We start from the raw sequence: 18,923 nt of genomic DNA, 5'->3' as shown, positions 1-18,923 counted from the left end.
AAATAAGTTCATTTTAGAAATATAGAGAAAGAATGAAAAGGAAGGGGAGGGAGAGAGTAAGTCTCAAAAGACATAAGATCCCAATGGATGAATATTTAGATCTTGATCTGAAGGGAAGCAGAAAATGTCACCCAGAATATGTTGCTTTGCTTGAAATTCTGAGTTGTAGGCACTTGAAAGACAGTAAATGCAAGGAGACACTTTCTTTGAATTTGCCTTATCTGCCTAAACAGACCCTCCAAAAGAAACCCAAGTACCATAAATTCCCTCCATGAGGATTTCATCAACCAAGGATTGATTCTTATCAGGACTAGAAGTTGACATTGTATACTGAAACACTTTGTCACAAAGTATCATGTCTCCCATCTATTCTTCTAAAAGCCCATTCATCTTTCCTGAAAATAATTCACCCTCCTCCAAGTGGCCAACTTCCCTTTCTCCCTTTTCCCTATTAAGATGGTGTCTGAGCCTGAATTCTAAGCCACCTGGAGGAGTTACTCATTTTTCCTTAGGTACCTCTCATGTATATAGGGAGTATACATGTTAATAAAGGCGGTTTTCCTTGTTATTCTGTCTTTTATTACGAGAGTCTCAGCTAATAAATCAGAAGGGTAGAGGAAAATTTATTTTTTCCTCCCCTACAATTCAAAGACACTTAAAAGGAAATAACAGAAAAAAATGTACATATAATCATGGGACAACCAGGGAAATATGAAAAATGCCTGTGTCTGATGCAAGAAAAAAAATTTTATAATATTTTTCGTAATAGCACTATCATGATTATGTAAAAAAAGTCTTTTTTTCTTGTAGAGATGTTTACTAAGTTATTTATGGATAAAATTATGTGATGATTGGGATTTGCTTCATTATAATGATGAAATAAGTTCAGACATGCCCTGTTAAAGCTGGGAGAAGGGTACAGGGGAGATACATCGCAGTTTTATTTCTAGAACTGTATTTTATATTTTCCATAATAAAGTCTTTTTAAAAATGCTTACATCTTAAGAAGTAGAATGATAGTAAAGATGTGGTGAAGACTAAATGAGGTAACACATATGAGGAATCTAACCCTTTGCTGGCACTTATCAGGGACATAAGAGACCCATCTAAATGGAAAGGGACCATCTTTTGAGAGCAGGGCTTCCCAAACATTCATGACATATAAATCACCTAAAGATATGGTGAAAATGCAAGTCTGACTCAAGAAGTCTGGAGTAGGGCCAAGACTTGAGAGGATCAATGAAAATGGGCAGTGGCAATTTTAGGGCTAAGCCATATGGTGGAGAATCTTCTGCCAGAATGACCTTGTGACAGACATGCAACGAAGTACTAGGAAAGCAAAAGCAAACAAAATTAGCTTCCAGGCTGGGACTGTAACTAGTCTGAACTGTCCCACCAACTTAAAACAATATTAATTATATGCTTGACAGACTACTCTACAGGCAGCACACATAAATGATATAAAAGGAAACTGATTACACGATAAAAACACATATTCCTTGGAGCACCTGAGTGGCTCAGTGGGTTAAAGCCTCTACCTTCGGCTCAGGTCATGATCCCAGGGTTCTGGGATGGAGTCCCACATCGGGCTCCCTGCTTGGCTTGGCGGGGAGCCTGCTTACCCCTCTGTCTCTCTACCTGCCTCTCTGCCTACTTGTAATCTCTGTCTGTCAAATAAATAAATAAAATCTTTAAAAAATATTTCAAGATATTGTAAATATCCTAGATAACACGTGAAATGGCACAAACTTAATCTAGAAACAATATAAGAATAAATAATTTCTGATTGTGAGGTCAATTTATTTATAGCTTCACAATCCCTCCCTGACTGAGATTTATTTACAATAAAATTAATTGTCATCTACTTTCATATGAAAATGTTCCATAGAATTTTACTAATTATGACTCACAATTACCTTTAGTTCATGCTGAAAAAAGAAATCTGGAAAACCTTGAATGTTATAAATTGTTTAGCATTTAATTTCATGCACTAGTAATAAGCAGTACATTATAGAAAACTTTCATACAGTAATTTTTCCCAAGCAATGTGGTACCTTGCAAACATAAATCCAAGCTAGCATCTGAAATGTGTTTTCTGCATGTGCATGTTTTGCTACAAATACAACTAAGTGATCAAATAAAATTTTCAATGATAATTGAAGTACAAAGGCTCAACAGAGATCAGAGAAAACAATATATTAAATTTTACTTTTATTTTACTTTTTTCTCACTATAATTTTTATTTAAAAAAACACATTTTACCCAAAATATAATTTTCATAAGAAATTAGACTCAGTGAGTATAGCATTACCAAAGCACGTGTTTTCTTAAGTGTGAGCCTGATCTATAGCTTGTCTTCTCAATGAAAATGAATACCAATTCATGGAAGTTGATACAAAAGGAGCAAACTGCTATTTGCCAGAATACTTCCCTTATGTATACATTATAAAAAGCCTCCTAATCATTGATTAGCCAACTAAAATATCAGTAACTAAAACTATATTCAATTTCATTTAATTCTACATCTTACACCAACAATATATTATCATTTCCCAAAAAATTATTTTGTCTAACTTGTTCACTTTCAGTGTTCTTTTTTTATTAAAAAGAAGCTTAATATAATTGAAAATAATGCCTGTGTCAGAAAATCAACTAGGGTATCAGCTAATTATTTCCTTCTACTTTTCTTGCAATAAAATCAGACCAAGAAAGGAATACAAATGCAGTAAAGAACTCCCTTAAAGCAGAGAAATCCCTTACATTCCAAGTCTGGAGGCTGTGACAAAGGAAATGAAATTATCTAACACATAACAGACACTTGTCAATGTGAGCAATTCTAATAGTCTATTAAATTTCCCTTCTGACCTTAATTTCAAATTTTGCAATCAGGGTGTTTACTTGGATTTTTATTATATTTTCCAGAAAGATGCCAAAAGCCCACAGCACACTGCCTATTGTTAAGAAACCCGCATGAAAGACATTTTGTTCTTCTTATGTATCTAGTTAAATGTAGTCCTCAAATAACACAGTTGCATGAAGATTTACAAGACAACCTGTTAATGACCCAGAAATGAGGAACACAAACAATGAATCAGCAGAAAAGTTTTATTCCCAGCTCTGTTATTAATGAGCTGGGTAACCTTGGACATGTCATGGATGCCCTCCAGACACGAACAATCTTAATCTTTAAAAAAAAAAAAAAAGGCATTTAGACAGAAAATCCCCATGTTGTTTCATAGGTCTTAAAATTCTACTTACTCTCTAATCTTGGGCCTAGACTTTGCTATGTTTTATAATTTATTTTGTAATTAATTTGTTTGAACTGGCTGGACAATATAACATTATTGTGATGGTTAACAGGCATGTAAGAGCTAAGCTAAAATTCTAAAATGTTAAATTCCATACACTAGAGAGAGATCATTAATCACTGTAGGTGGCCATTCGGCATTGCCGTAATTATAATGTGAAACTGACCAGTAAGAATAATCGCTGTTCTTTTACAATATGATCTTTCATAGAGTGAGTGTTCTAGGAGATTCAGTAAGGGTGAAAAGAAAATGTATAAAGAGATTTGTATGCTTGCACTAAAAAGTTCAACTTTCTTCACACAGTCTTTTTAATAAGATTTATTTATTTATTTGAGAAAAAGAGAAAGAAAGCAGGGGGAGGGGCAGAGAGAGAGAGAGAGAGAGAATCCTAAAGCAGACTCCCCGCTGAGCAAGGAGCTGGACAGCAAGGTTTGATCCCAGGACCCTAAGATTATTTTCTGAGCTGAAATCAAGAGTCAGCTGCTTAAATGACTGAGCTACTCAGGTGCCCCTAACACAACCTTAATTGCATGCCTGAGAAATGATTCCACAGACATTCTGAGAAAGCAACATATATAGAAATACTATAAAATATTCATCACTTAATAAAAAGATATAGCATATTGTAGGAAAACATCTCATCAAATCACAGAAAGCTCAACCTAGAATCTAGAAGTTACTGTGGCAATGATATTGACAATCTCCCTCTGTCTACATCCCTGTATTTCTCAGAACAGTTGCTATTCAATTTTTGGCCATCAATTTGCTCTGCATATAAATGAAAATTTGCTTCAAGTGTGAACATCACACTTGTTGAATGTTGATCTTTATATCAACATTCATCTTTGTGGTTCTCTCTCGTCCCTTTGCTCCTTCCCCCAAATCCAATATGATCTCTTCTTCTTTCACCACTGCTTCCCACATCCTTCTCTCCGTCTTTACTGCTGGAATGCAAAAAGCAGAAGGCAGCAGAGAATGGAGGTGTGTGGGGTAGTGTAATAGATTGCGGGAATCTCTGAGCCAGTCTCTTGGTCTCCACTCTCGTTCTCCAACTCTTTATCTAGTCTCCGTTTTGGCTCTAGAGATGCTTTCTTTTCTTTCTTTTTTTTTTAAAAATATATATTTTTTTATTTTTTTTTAAAGATTTTATTTATTTTTTTGACAGAGATCACAAGTAGGCAGAGAGGCAGGCAGAGAGAGGAGGAAGTGGGCTCCATCCCAGGGCCCTGAGATCATGACCTGAGCCAAAGGCAGAGGCTTTAACCCACTGAGCCGCCCAGGCACCCCCAGAGACGCTTTCTAAAACAAAGATGAAATCAAGTCATTCCTATGCTCAGTATCTTCCTGCTTTCAATAACAATAATTATCCTAATATAATAAAGTTATTCAACTAAAAATTTCGCTGCCCTCCTCATTATCAGTCTGCCTTATCCACCCGATCAATTTTCTGTCACAACAAACTTCTCTCAGAATTGGCAATTCAAGCGTCAGTAAAATTTTATGCTCGGCTGCTTGCTTCGTGTTCTCAGAATCTTCTTGAGCACACTTCCCCCTTTCCCAAACTCTGCTTTACTGGCAAATTTCCGCTCACCCTCTTAACCAAACTCCTTTCTGAGTCAATTATCCCTGCTTTTGCCATCATATAGAAATGCATTCTTCCCTCTATTCTAGCATATGTGCTGCCAAAGTGAGCACTCTTCCCTCTATTTTAGACATGGTCAGAATCAGGCTGGCTGTGTTATAGAATTAGTGGACATGTTTCAGGACACCATGTACAAAAGGAAAGATTAATGTCTTGTGAGGGCACAGCTGTCCCAGCACAATGTGGCATCCACGGAGGGCAGGAATGCACTTTTATAAATCTTAGGAATGTGCCATACATTCTGCAAGCTTTCTTCATCCACCTGTATGAAGCATCAGCTTCCAAAAAGTACAACTTTCTGTGTGAGCTGGGCAAGCCTTATGCAAGTGTACCTTCTCCACAGAATGTGAATCCCCTTAGTACAGACTTCATGCCCTTTCTCTGTATTAACTCTCTGTATGTCTACAGAACTGACTTTATACTGTTGGTGAATCTATGCTGGGAGAAGTGAACACAATAATAAAAGGGAATTACTGAGGTTGTTAAATTTTAAAACTTTCAAGAGTCATTCTCTATATTCTACAGTTTCCTTCGAGAATGAGAGAGTTCCAGACTCGCAAATAGCAGATACATCAGTTGTGGACAACAAATGCACAGCTTAGTGATTATAGTCAACAATATTAAGTTATAAACTTTGAAGCTGCTAAGGGACTAGATCTTAATTGTTCTCAGCACAACAAAGAAATGATAATTGTGTGATGTGACAAAGGTGTTAGCTAATGCTACTGGAGTAACCTCATTGCAATACACAAATGTATCAAACCGACATATTACATAAAAATTTATACAATGTTACCTGTCCGTTATATCTCAATTTTAAAAAAAGGTCCATAAAAGGGACATGGATTCGGAAAAATAGGAATTACTGTTCCCTTGTATTCTATATGTCATTTGAAAGGGTATCCCCTGGAGCTAAAATATTGGTATCCCAGAGGCACGTGGAATCTTTACAGACTAACTGTTAGGATCATTGATAAGAAAGACAGAGGAAGTCCTCTCACCCCACCCACCAAGAATAAATAACTACCATTGGGTACAAAATTCGCTTTAACAAATTTTCTTCTCATATTTTTTCTTGAAAAAGGCTGCAGTGTTTATAGCAGGATGATGGTTTCACAGAAAGGAGGGTGGGCGAAGGGGGAGAAGGCCCTGTAGCTCGGAGGGGTCTCAAACTACGTGTAACGTTGTGAACATCTATCACATTGATTAAGAGTTTAAAATTCACTTAACCTGCTCCCATGTTGTCAGCAGGCATCTTAAGGTTAATAAATGCTTCAAAGTATTTATGGGCTAGATGGGGTTTCATCTTCTCTGTTTCCCCCATGTCAAGGATCCCTGCTTGATGCCCTTGCCTCAACTTGCATGAATGATCCCAGAAGTGACGGGTGGTTTCTTTTCTGGGAGCCCAGGACTACACAGAGCAGAGAGTCACACAGGCATGAAAGTAAAGACAATTCCTAGGGTTGTGTCAATATATCATTTTGTACCTTGCAGTGTTTGTGTGGGGGTCTGTCAAGCTCTCCTCCCAGAGAGTTCCATTCCTCAGGCACTGGGTCATGTTCCTACTCCAGGGTCCCCCATTCAGTCTGCTCCATCCATACACGATCAGAAAGGCTTTTGGACTTCTGGCATTAGACAGCATGAATTTTTAGGGATTTTGTAGGTCTTTACCTAAGCTAAGACTTTCTATGAATGTTGAAGGAAGTTTTATAAACTGTTTATACTCTCAAACAGCTATTACATAAGTCATCTCATTTTTTTTTTTATTTCAAAGTTCATATAGAACAGCCAAAATGAAACAAGTGGCCTTTCCTTGATAGAAGTGTTAGTAGAAATGTTTCTGTTTTACACATGGAAAGCTATCAAATGGAGGCCTAATTACTTTATGGTTTTCAACAGGTGGTTCTTAATGGCAAAGCACTTATCACACATTTAATAAGAACAGAAGCTAACTAGGTGGACTTGGATGTTTGATTATCTATTTAAGCGTGTAATTGCATTTTTCAATATAATTAGCAATAAATTGAATGTGTAAATTAATAGATGTGTTTGCCCACATAAGTAATTGTAATTCAATGCAATACTTTAGATTAAGGGTATTATTTCTCTGTTGACAGCAATATAATTTTATGATTACTGTTTTTCTTAATATTTTTTCTGACAGTAACAAAATATATATAATCAAAAGACATGTTTTAATGAGTTGAGATTCCAAGTTAAGTATAATTATATTTGGATAGTTAAGTATAATTATATTTGGATTAATTTAGACAAAATTTATGGAAGTAAATATTAATATTCCAATAGCTGAATTCAAATAATAAAATCGGTCTCCTTACTATGCTATTAAAAATTAAGCCTTGTACTTTCTAGGTCTATATTATAATTTAATATAGAAAGGAACTATGAAGTATTTGATTAAACTACTAGTCACACTACCATTACTATTTTTCACAAATTTTCATATAGAGGAATTTGGTTAAATCTTGGGCTCCTTTAGGGGAAATAAAAAACAAGATTTAACATTACTATAAAATGGTATTTTTCCCCTCCTAAATGGCAATTTTAAGTGAAGTTAAACTATTTTTTACATATTTAATGGGCTATATTACTTTTCGTGTGTAAATAATCCTATTGATACCAGATCAATACAATACCTCTTTCCAATTACCATTATTTCATTGCATAGGCAGTTAATCTAGCACATAACTGCTACAGAATTGATGTATTTGGGACTATCTTCTGGGCATTATAAATTCCCTCCTCAGGGGCGCCTGGGTGGCTCAGTGGGTTAGGCCGCTGCCTTCGGCTCGGGTCATGATCTCAGGGTCCTGGGATCGAGTCCCGCATCGGGCTCTCTGCTCGGCGGGGAGCCTGCTTCCTCCTCTCTCTCTCTCTGCCTGCCTCTCTGCCTACTTGTGATCTCTCTCTGTCAAATAAATAAATAAAATTTAAAAAAAAATAAAAAATAAAAAATAAATTCCCTCCTCAGGTCAACACATGGCAGTTTCTTTCCAGAAGGGGACAATATCATAGAATCTCTCCTCTAGCCTGTATTTTTCTCTCTCTCTGCCTCCCTCCCTCCCTTTCTCTGTTCTGCCATCCCTCCTTTCCTTCTCTTTCCTTTGCTGGTTTTATTTATTTATTTTTATGTAAAGATTTTATTTATCTGATAGAGAGAGGAGCACAAGCCTAGGGAGAGGCAGAGGGAGAGGGAGAAGCAGACTCCCCACTGAGCAAGGAGCCTGATGCAGGGCTCGACCTGGGATCATGACCTGAGCCAAAGGCAGATGCTTAACCAACTGAGCCACCCAGGCGTCTCATTTGCTGGCTTTAAAGAAGTAAGCAACGTAGACGCCACACCCACTAGAAAATTAATTCTGCCAACAACTTGAGAGAGCTGAGAAGCAGCTCCTTCCTCAGTGGAGTCTCTAAGGAGGATCCAGCACTGGCAGATCCCTTGACTGAAGACTTAATAGACCTTAAACAGAAGACCCACCTAGGTCATGCCCAGATCTCTGATCCATGGAAAACATGGCATAATAAATGTGTATTTTTTCAGCCCCTCAGTGTTTGGTAGGTAACTCGTTGTGCAGCTACATAATGTAAATACAGCCAGAGCTGCAGCAAGGTCAGGCATGCTACCCATCTGCTCCCATGGGACTTTCTAAGGCAGCCATTATAAACTCTACCCACAACTAGTCTACCTCTTTGCTTATTTGTGAGGATAAGCTCTGTGTTTAGCAACTAGAAGGCTGAAGTTGTTATCTACACTACTAGAGTCTTCAGCTGCCTTCAAGTCACCTGTACTGGTTACTCCATTCAAGCGCCAGCCCATGATGAAAACACAAGCCACCGTTCAGTTGTTCAGTTCTCACCTTTTCGTTGCTGAGGATGATGACACAGTAGCGCGTGTGCATGTCAAAGGGAAGAAACAAGAGCTCCAGGCTTGAAGTCCCTTTTACTTCCAGGTGAAGAGTATGTGTGGAGCAGAAGAACTCTCTGATGAAATTGGACTTAATTGCTACCAAAACATGAAGCAGAGCTTGTTTACATATCATTTCATAAGTGCTGTTCAAATAAAGCAGCTGTTTCAATTAGTGCTTCAAGTTTTGAAATGAATAAAAAATGTTCAAAGCATTAGTACACCAAATTAGATGACACGTGCATTTGTTAATGAAAGCATGGGTGACCCCAGCTCCAGCCTGATGCCATAAAAAACGTGTAATTATGGCCCTCTATTAAAGAGTCCTTAAAAAGGGAACTGCACTAGTGTTTAAATTAGCCTAGATATACATATATAAATAGTAAAGTGGTCATCTAAGCATCTTCAACTTTTTTTGTCAACTACGTAATAGTTCACATAACAGGGTGTAATGGAAAACTTGAACTGGAAATAGAGGAATGTTTTATATATATGTTTGTTTCTACCATTTTTGTTGGTTTTAAAACATGTCTACAAGTTCTTCAACACTGCCTTGAACGTGGTGATATGGTAGGGCAGTCTTAGGGACTCGATCCTAATGAATAGTATGCTAGAAGGCAACAGTATGACGTCTGACACTAGAACAAACAATTTAATATGATTTCGTCCTAATCATCCCTTTCTTGGCTCACCTGCTTTTAGAGACAAGTTGTCATCCTATGAAGAAGCCTAAGCCACATGAAAAGCCACATGGAAGTGTCTAGACCAACAGTCCCACCTGAGGTCCTAGCCAAAAGGTATTAACCAACAGACATGTGAGTTGGGAAGCCTTTGCCCCAGCCTCTATCTGACTGCAACTGCATGGGGACTCTGAGCAAAAACCATCTAGCTGAGACCAGTCACTCCAGAAGTGTGAGAGATAATAATGCTAATCCACTTTTACTGTTTGATGGCACAACATTTGGGGTGGTTTGTTCTGTAGCTAGAGATAACCAGAACCTTCCTCTATCCATTGTCCTATCCACGTCCTATACAGATTTTCTAAATCTACAGTTAAGTCATTAAACAAAGTAAATCTGTGTTTTCTTGTACAGTTATGTCATTAAACAAAGTAAATCTGTGTTTTCTTGTAATCTTAAACATGATGATACCTGTCACCTAAATAGGTTTAAACAGTTTAGAATAAGCCAAAAGATACATAAAAGTCATTTATTTAAATCCATTCATTATGGATAAGGAAACTAGGACTCACAGTGAAGAGAAAGATGTAGAGTCCTGCAAAAGGTCATGAACAGGAAAAGCTGAGAACCAGACCCTGGGCTTGCCTTTCTGTCTACTGTCATAACCATCCTTTGTTGAGTATTTCATTTACAGGTTTACTATGCACATAAAAGTCAGACATGAAGACAAATGAAAGCTTTTATATGAGGTACTCACAGGTTCTTAAGGCATTTGGAGACTGGCAAAAACTCTTCGAATTAACACTTTCAGGGCTACTCCCAGCGTCACTGTCATAAATAAATAGGAGAACAACATCAACAACACAAACGAAACTCAAAAACAATTCTGTCTTCATTAAATCTTATAGATCCTTAAAAATTATGGCTACCTACATGACATACAAAGGTCACAGATGTATTTCCTGTATCTCCTTTATGTTTATATTGTTTCAGAAATTTTAAAAGAAAAATGCAAAAAGGAAACTAACAATCATCCATATTTCTACCACTGTTTAATACAATTTAGTAAAAACAATTCCTTTTTAAATAAATGAAACAAGATGGGAGCGGGAGGGAGACAAACCATAAGAAACTCTTAATCTCACAAAACTAACTGAGGGTTGCGGGGGGAGGGGTGTGGGGGAGAGTGGTTGGGTTATGGACATTGGGGAGGGTATGTGCTATGGTGAGTGCTGTGAAGTGTGTAAACCTGGTGCTTCACAGACCTGTACCCCTGGGGCTAAAAATACATTGTATGTTTATTTAAAAAAAATTTAAAATTTATTTTAAAAAATTCCTTTTTACTTATGAATACTATAGAGAAATAGACATTTAATAATAATTACAAACAAACAAACCCAAATCCCGAGGCCCAAAAATAGTGGTCTCAACTTAGGACTATATGTTCTCTACAAAAGTGGTTCTAGAACTTGATTTCTTCAAAGATTCTCTTCTTTCAGTTTATTATTTCTGCATTTGCTTCTTTCTCATAAAGAGAAGAGACATGGGCAGCTGCTTAAGCTCTGGTTGCATTTCTGAAAATCATTTAGCAGACCACAGCCTGAAACAACTGTCTCCCTTGAAAGATTCCATATCTTTCAGAACCCATCCGTTTTTCCCCAAACTGCTCTTCTCAATATTCATAATTACTTTGCTCCACAAGCTGGCAATTAGCATCTCAGCTCTCAGATATTGTTTGCCTGATTTTTTTCTGAAAATACAAAATCTCTATATTTTCTTACCCTGTCATTTGCTTTTGCATGAATTTTTTTTTAATTAAAGACTTTATTTATTAATTTGAAAGAGAGAATGAACAGTGCAGAGGGGCAGAGGGAGAAAGAGAGAGGCAGACTCCTCACTGAGCAGGAAGACCAGCACAGGGGATGGGGTGGGGAGGCTCCATCCCAGCACCCAGGAGATCATGACCTGAGCCAAAGGCAGGCCTATAACCAACTGAGCCACCCAGGTGCCCCTTGGTTTTCCTGAATTTGATGCTGTAAAAATATATGGGCTATTTCCAAGTAAAATTCTAGCCATATTGATTTCTTTTCTCCACTGACTTTTAAGATTTTATTCATTTATTTGACAGACAGAGATCACAAGTAGGCAGAGAGGCAGGCAGAGAGAGAGGAAACAGGCTCCTTGTTGAGCAGAGAGCCCGATGTGGGGCTCAATCCCAGGACCCTGAGATCATGGCCTGAGCCAAAGGCAGAGGCTTTAACCCACTGAGCCACCCAGATGCCCCTTGATACAACATTCTTAATAAGGCTTACCACATCTTGTAAGTACTCTCTGCTTTACTTCAACTCACAGACATTCTAATTAGCTGTTTTAATATTTTATGTAATTTGGACACTTAATAGACACTTTAAGGCTATCGAGACATACTAGACATTTTAGCAATTATAAGGGAGACCATTCAGAGAGTGGGAAAAACAATAAAGAATGTTTATTTCTCGATTTCCACAGCCATCTCTATAATGGAGCTGTAGGTAGAATGCCTGATTAAAATCCTCAGACTGAGGGTTGCTGGGGGGAGGGGGGCTGGAAGAAGGGGGTGGGATTATGGACATTGGGGAGGGTATGTGCTTTGGTGAGTGCTGTGAAGTGTGTAAACCTGGTGATTCACAGACCTGTACCCCTGGGGATAAAAATATATGTTTATAAAAAATAAAAAATTAAAAAAAAATCCTCAGATAATTTCAGAACTTCATTTTGCTCAATCCTTGCAATATCTTGCCCTTCAGCCATTTTTTCCATAATGAATAGAAAAGCAGAGAAATTTGGGCTTCTTTTTCTTTTTCTTTTCTTTATGTATTTTCTTGGAGAATAGCTAATGAAAGTGCCTTCTGAATAAATCAGAGTTGCCTTATCCTCAAAGGAGACTCTCAAATGTACAAAAATTGAGTTACCTGTGGTAAAGACAGATAGGAAAAAATTGCAGACCTAGAAATGTTATTACCTTGCTCATAAAACTAGTGATTATCATGATTAATTCAGAGATGTCAGAAAATAATTTAATAAAGTAATTTGGTTCAGGTAAATTCTATTTTCCCTGATCAACATTCTTGAGTCTAGAAATTCAGTGATAAACCCAGCTTGTTTACAAAACCAGTATCTTGCTGATCAAAGAAAGAACAGAAAACCAATCCTACCTCACACCTCAGTGTTTGCTATCATTTTCCTAAATGCTCACCAACTGCCGCTGAAGCTATGGCAGAGGGAGCACTTTTAAACCCCTGGTCTTAAAGAAGAAATAGCATCAAAAGCGGTTAAAATTATATATAATACTGTTGATCAAGCAAGGGAATATCTTCTACTAATTTAGTAGTGGGCTGAAGTCAGGGAGTGAAGCCTACTTAGGAGGTGTAAAGGGGTGACATTCCTTTTTTTCTCTGCAGGGATGACCCACAGCTCTTTTCAAACTAAAATGACCAAAATGGTTCTATTCAGAGCATGAATAAATCAGCCCCAAGAATGACTTCCTATTCAAACCTTTTCAGTTAGGGAGGAGAGATCTTTAACATAAGCCTTCATGAAGCTACTCCTGGGCCAGCATTCACAGCTGTGTCCAAATCAAAGAACAAATTTTCTGGTTCAAGACTAATTTTCATGCATCACGGGAAGGAATGTAAGTGGATCAATTTTGAGATACACTCCATCCTCCATGCGCCTAGGGCTTCTTTAAAAAAGGACCCAGTGGTCTCTGGAGGGTAGTAAAAATGGAATACTTGGGGCGCCTGGGTGGCTCAGTGGGTTAAAGCCTCTGCCTTCAGTTTGGGTCATGGTCCCGGGGTCCTGGGATTGAGCCCCACATCCGGCTCTCTGCTCAGCAGGGAGCCTGCTTCCTCCACTCTCTCTCTGCCTGCCTCTCTGCCTACTTGTGATCTCTGTCAAGTAAATAAATAAAATCTTTTTTAAAAAATGGAATACTTGCTGTTTTTAGTACATCTTTGGCTCCTGAGCGACTGAGAAGTCTGTAAAGCAAGGTGTACCAACCCAGGATGTAAGGACAGAGTGGATCTGTGAATTCAAATGGGGAAAAATTCCATCTTGACTCCCACTAACTCTTTTTTTTTTAAATATTTTATTTATTTATTTGACAGAGAGATCACAAGTAGGCAGAGAGGCAGGCAGAGAGAGAGAGAGAGGGAAGCAGGCTCCCCACTGAGCAGAGAGCCCGATGCAGGGCTGGATCCCAGGACGCAGAGATCATGACCTGAGCCGAAGGCAGAGGCTTAACCCACTGAGCCACCCAGGTGCCCCACTCCCACTAACTCTTTTTTTTTTTTTCCCACTAACACTTAATAGCAATTTAAATCAAGCCACAGTAGCATTAGCTGTAATATGAAATGGTCACCAAATAATCATGGATATGTTTATATTGCATTTCAATTCTTGTACATATCTTAAGCTATTATTTACAATCATAACTACTTTTAAAGTATGGTAGTTATTATGTCCACCAGTAGATTTTATTGTGTATTATGTTAAGAAGTATATATTTTAACACATTACAATTTTAAAATATTTTTATTATCTACTAGAGTATGAGTTTCCTCTATGCCATAGATTGAATTGCATCACCATTAAATTCATATGTTAAAACCCCAATTCTCCAAATGACTAATTTTGGAGATAGGGCCTATAAGAAGGTGATCAAGGTTAAATGAGGTCATAAGGGTGGGGCCTTGATACAACAGAATTAGTGTTCTTGTAAGAAAAGCCAGCAGTGAGTTTACTGTTATGCATGCTCAAAGAGGTCAAGTAAGCCCACAGCAAGAAAGCTGCTACCAACAAGTCAAGAGAAGAGGCCTCCAAATGAAAACTATCTTGCCTGTACCTTGATCTTGGACTTCCAAACTCCAGAGCTATGGGAAATAAATTTCTGTTGTTTAGGCCATCAGATCCATGTTATTTTGTTACTGCAGCCTGGGAAGATTAAGATACTCTCTAATTCTTATATCTTAGTTTAATATTTATAAAACATTATTCTGTAAAGTAGAATAGGCTTCATCACATTGGCAAAGGCCGTGAAGAAATTAAAAACAGGTATGAAACTCTCCTGTAGAGCAAGAGGATCATGGCAGATTATGACTCTTAGTACCTACATCTGGCTTCTGAATCACTGTTTTCCTTGGAGATTTGCCTAATTCTAAGTGTCACCAATTATTCAGTGTAGTAAAGTGAAATATCTTAAAATCATAGCCATGCAGAATTGAGCTTTTCTGGTTTTTTAGCAAGAATCAAGACTCAGAAAAATATCTGAAAAATATCAGGGACTTCTTTCATTTGGGTGAAAGCTACTCTGGGCCAAGGTACTCTGAGAGACAAGGATAAAAGACAAAGCTCCTAAATTCACAGATTATAGTCTGTCATACTAAGTCAGTCTACAATGAATAATTATAAAGCAGAAGGATAAACACTTCAACACCTTTTCAACTTTCATTCACATTTTCCCACAATCCATATGCATAAGCATATGTCTTATATTTCCCCTTGCCTCTCCCCTCTTCCAATGTTGCAGCAATTCCTTCTTCCCACGCTCCTTTTATACTTACAGGAAACTTCTCCCCTGCTCTAGATTTGGGCCATCAAAATCTTACATTTCCGATCCCAATTTGTATATTATAAAGAACAGCAGAGTATAACATATGCATGAGAAAAACGTGCATAGTACTTCATTATTCTCCTTAAATGTCTTCTCTTTCTAGGTCTGCAATTTTTTTCTAACCATCTTTACCGTATATAGTATAGGTAACTCAGTTTTTCTGGGTTTGAGGGTCTCTTTAAGGATAAGACAACTCTGATTTATTCAAAAGGTCTTTTCATTAGCTATTCCCCAAAAATATATGTAAAGAAAAGAGAAGGGAGATGAAACCCAGGATCTCCATATCTAGAGAGTGATACTCCTTGCCAATGAGCTCACAGAACTTTTTTTTTTTTTTTTGTACAACATATATTACTAATGCATTCTGCCCTGTACAATTGCCTCCACTTGTGTATGATTTTCTTTTTCTTCTCTACTTGAGGGTTGGCTCCTTGAGAACCAGATCTATGACTTATTTATTTGATATGCCTCCAGTACTAAGAGCACTGCTTAAGGGGCCACTTAGTAAGAATTTATTAAATGATAAATAATTCAATGCTGCTGAAAAAATAGCAAGTTATATTACTGTAGGAAATTATTTACATAGTGCTCACTTCTGAACACCATTGACCTATCATTTAATTTTAAATTGTGGCTAAAATCAGTGTCCTATCCTGATCCTTTCTGGTAATCCTTTGGATTTAATTAGAATAAAAAAGTTCTTAGCGGTTCTTGCTTATGCTCATGGATCATGTTCCTGTTAAGTAAAATGTGTGATGAATATGAAGTTTTATCATCCATGTGGTTTCAAATGTGCTGTCTTATGTGTGTCTGTTACTTAGGAAGAGCAGTTTATAGAGGCATTTTAAAAATTTTAAATAGGAGACTTGACTTTTTTTTTTATGCCACCTGAAAGATAATTTCAGCACTTTACTGCTCATTTGAGAAGAGAATATTTATTATTTGAGGAGATACTGACTGAAGTGATCTGAGAAGGAGTTTCAGTTAGCATATGCTAGGTCATGCTGCAATAACACCACACATCTCAGTGGATTAAGCATAGTAGTTCACTTCAGGCTCCCAGTACATGTCTCTCCTAGGTGGAGAGGATGGCCTCAAAGATCCTTGGTGAAGAGAAGTCCATTTCTATATATACTTCTTTAACTGTATCAAGGAAAGGGAATGAGAGAAATTGTTCACTGCATCTTAAACCTACCCTTGGAGAAAATATTTTGTACTTTTCCTCACATGCCATTGGCTGATTAAGTTATATATTCATAAATAACTTCAACTGGGTAAGTGTAATGTTACTACATGCCTAAAAAGAATAGAACAGGGATATTTGTTAAGAGCTCTAAAAAGGGATTACTGGTAGTTTATGGAGTAATTTTTTTTAATCTTTTCTTGTTCTCTTATGTTACCTTGCTGATTAGACCTAGAGACCAGAATGGAAGTTACTGAGACAGTGTAATGTTTATTGTATGGTATATTATATACCGAAGTTATTAATCATAGAGGTACTAGATCAGACCTCCATTTTGGTCATGATTCAAAATGCACATTCTTAAGTTTTATTTGTATCTGGAAATCTATTCAAGACAAACATTTAAGGAGAGCTTTAAGAAAAACAGGGTGTATAATATTGCTAAGTATTATTTTATTAAGACATATTTAAAGATCAAAAGGTCTTATTATGCCAATGAAGCCAGACTGAGGAAATACTAGATAGTTTTGTGCTAGTTGGAATAAAACTCTCTTCTGTGTCCCCTCATGATGGAACCTGTTGATTGCCTATCCCAGTATCCATGGGCCCTTCCCTCCCCTCACTGACAGAACACTCATTTTACTGTGATATGTATGTGGAGAAGGGCCTTTCTTAGTCTTCCTTCCAGCTAGATTTGGCCAACTGGCTATGAGCAGAAGTGCTGTGTGCTTTTTCTGGGAAGTTTCCCTAACAGAGAAAGAAAGGGCACACTCTTATTGTGCTTCATCCTTTCTGCTGCCTATGAAGTAGATTGGATTGTTGGAGTTCTGGATACTTTAGCTAATCCTTGCGAAAGTGAATAAAGATTTGCCTGCTACGTGAATTAGAGCCTAGAGGTGTTATACAGCAAGCAGTTAGGACCCCCAAAAAGGAGCCATAATAAGTGCTTCTAATCAATCTCTTAAGAACTGTCGGAAAGACAACCTTTGGGGTAAACTTAAGACTGTTCTATCTCAACCCAAAATATGAATTTGGGGCCATTCAGCTCAGAACAGTGCTGACATGATAAACCAGGGACTATGTCTTTTCCTTAAAAAACTGTAGCCTTTGTCTTTTCAAATCCCACTCTCACCTTTGATCTGCTAGGCAGTCTTCACAGAGGTGCAAAGGAGTAAATCATCAATCCTTTAAACAAAGGGCTCTGAATCATTTTTGGACAGTTAATGTACAGAAGCCTAACTACTCTATAGTAGATCCTATTCTCCCTGACCAATATTCAGTGTCACCATATCTTTATGTTAGTTTTATCACAGGAAGCTTTCAGCAGGGAACTAAGAATGTAAAATATTTTAAGTATGAATGGAAGAGACTATATGAGAAAGAATGATCAATGTTTGAGACCATGATAGACATACTTCTTCAGCGGTACTGCATGCTGAATTGGTAATTATTTTGGATGAGTACTTGAAAAGTGTCCTTTCTAGCCAAAAATTACATTACAAAGGTCTTAATACTTGTTTATTTCCATTATGGTTTAGATTTGAGAAGCATAACATTAAAAAAGATATCTTTACCTATAGCTTCAGTAATTATGCAATTTTGGAGCTAATCAAAACCATTCCAGAATATTACATGAAGAAAAATGATGTTAAAGTTTGGGATAAACTGCATTCTAAACTGCATTCTAAATTAACAAAGTAGACTTGTAGCACCTGGATGGCTTAGTCAGTTCAGCATCTCTTGATTTTGCTCAGCTCACAGTCTCAGGGTCATGAGATTGAGCCCTACACTGGGCTCCATGCTCACCTGGGTGTCTGCTTAGGAAATTCTTTTTCCCTCTCCCCCTGCCCCTTCCCTTATTCATGCATGCTCCTTCTCTCTCTAAAATAAATAAGTAAATCTTTAAAAAGAGAGAGAAAGCAGACTCAATTTTGCTGTTCATTAAACTGATCCAACTTTGAGTTACTTATTCTCACAGATACCTATAACATTGCTTTGAGATCTGACTCCAGTTTAATATGTGATACTATAAATTATTTGCAATTAATGTGGAAAAACTAATTCAAGGCCATTCAGGAAAAATCTATAATGCCAGACAGCTGCTTAATCAAGAAGGAAGAGATTAAAAAGATAAAGACTTAGTAGAAGTATTTACTGAAGAGTTTTTAGCAATACCAGCACTTCATACTACAAAGAAATTAACATAAATTACCTACAATACCCTATTCTTATGATTAATGATGCTTTATCATTCAAGGCATTAATTAATTATTTTCTTGATGACAGAAAAATGTAAAAGTAAGATTTCGAATGCCTTAGTTAAGTATGTAATTAGCATTCAACAAAACAAATGCTCTGAGATAAAAATGGTGTGCTCCTATAACAACTTTTCTCAAAGACCAACCAATGAAGAAGTCAAGCATAATAAATGTAATCCTTATAACATAATAAAACTATTGGCTTAAATACAATTCACTTTTGGAAAATAAACTATATTCTTTTTAATCTTAGCAAGTTCTGCACAAATCACTTCAA

The 18,923-nt window shown here is 37.1% G+C and overlaps 1 protein-coding gene across 1 annotated transcript in view; it reads right to left on the bottom strand.

The window, feature by feature from the left end:
* The window catches only part of CFAP47 (cilia and flagella associated protein 47), a 546,720-nt gene that overhangs the window by 250,509 nt on the left and 277,288 nt on the right, over positions 1–18,923 (bottom strand). Inside the window, exons 41-42 of the mRNA XM_059157736.1 lie at positions 10,313–10,383; positions 8,829–8,974 (exon numbers count right to left, since the gene is read on the bottom strand). Of these exons, the coding sequence (XP_059013719.1) occupies positions 8,829–8,974; positions 10,313–10,383 (217 nt within the window). The remainder of the gene's footprint in view (positions 1–8,828; positions 8,975–10,312; positions 10,384–18,923) is intronic.

This window comes from Mustela lutreola, chromosome X, assembly GCF_030435805.1.
Source record: "Mustela lutreola isolate mMusLut2 chromosome X, mMusLut2.pri, whole genome shotgun sequence".
NCBI classification, from domain to species: Eukaryota; Metazoa; Chordata; class Mammalia; order Carnivora; family Mustelidae; genus Mustela; species Mustela lutreola.
This window is presented reverse-complemented; position numbering and strand designations above follow the sequence as displayed.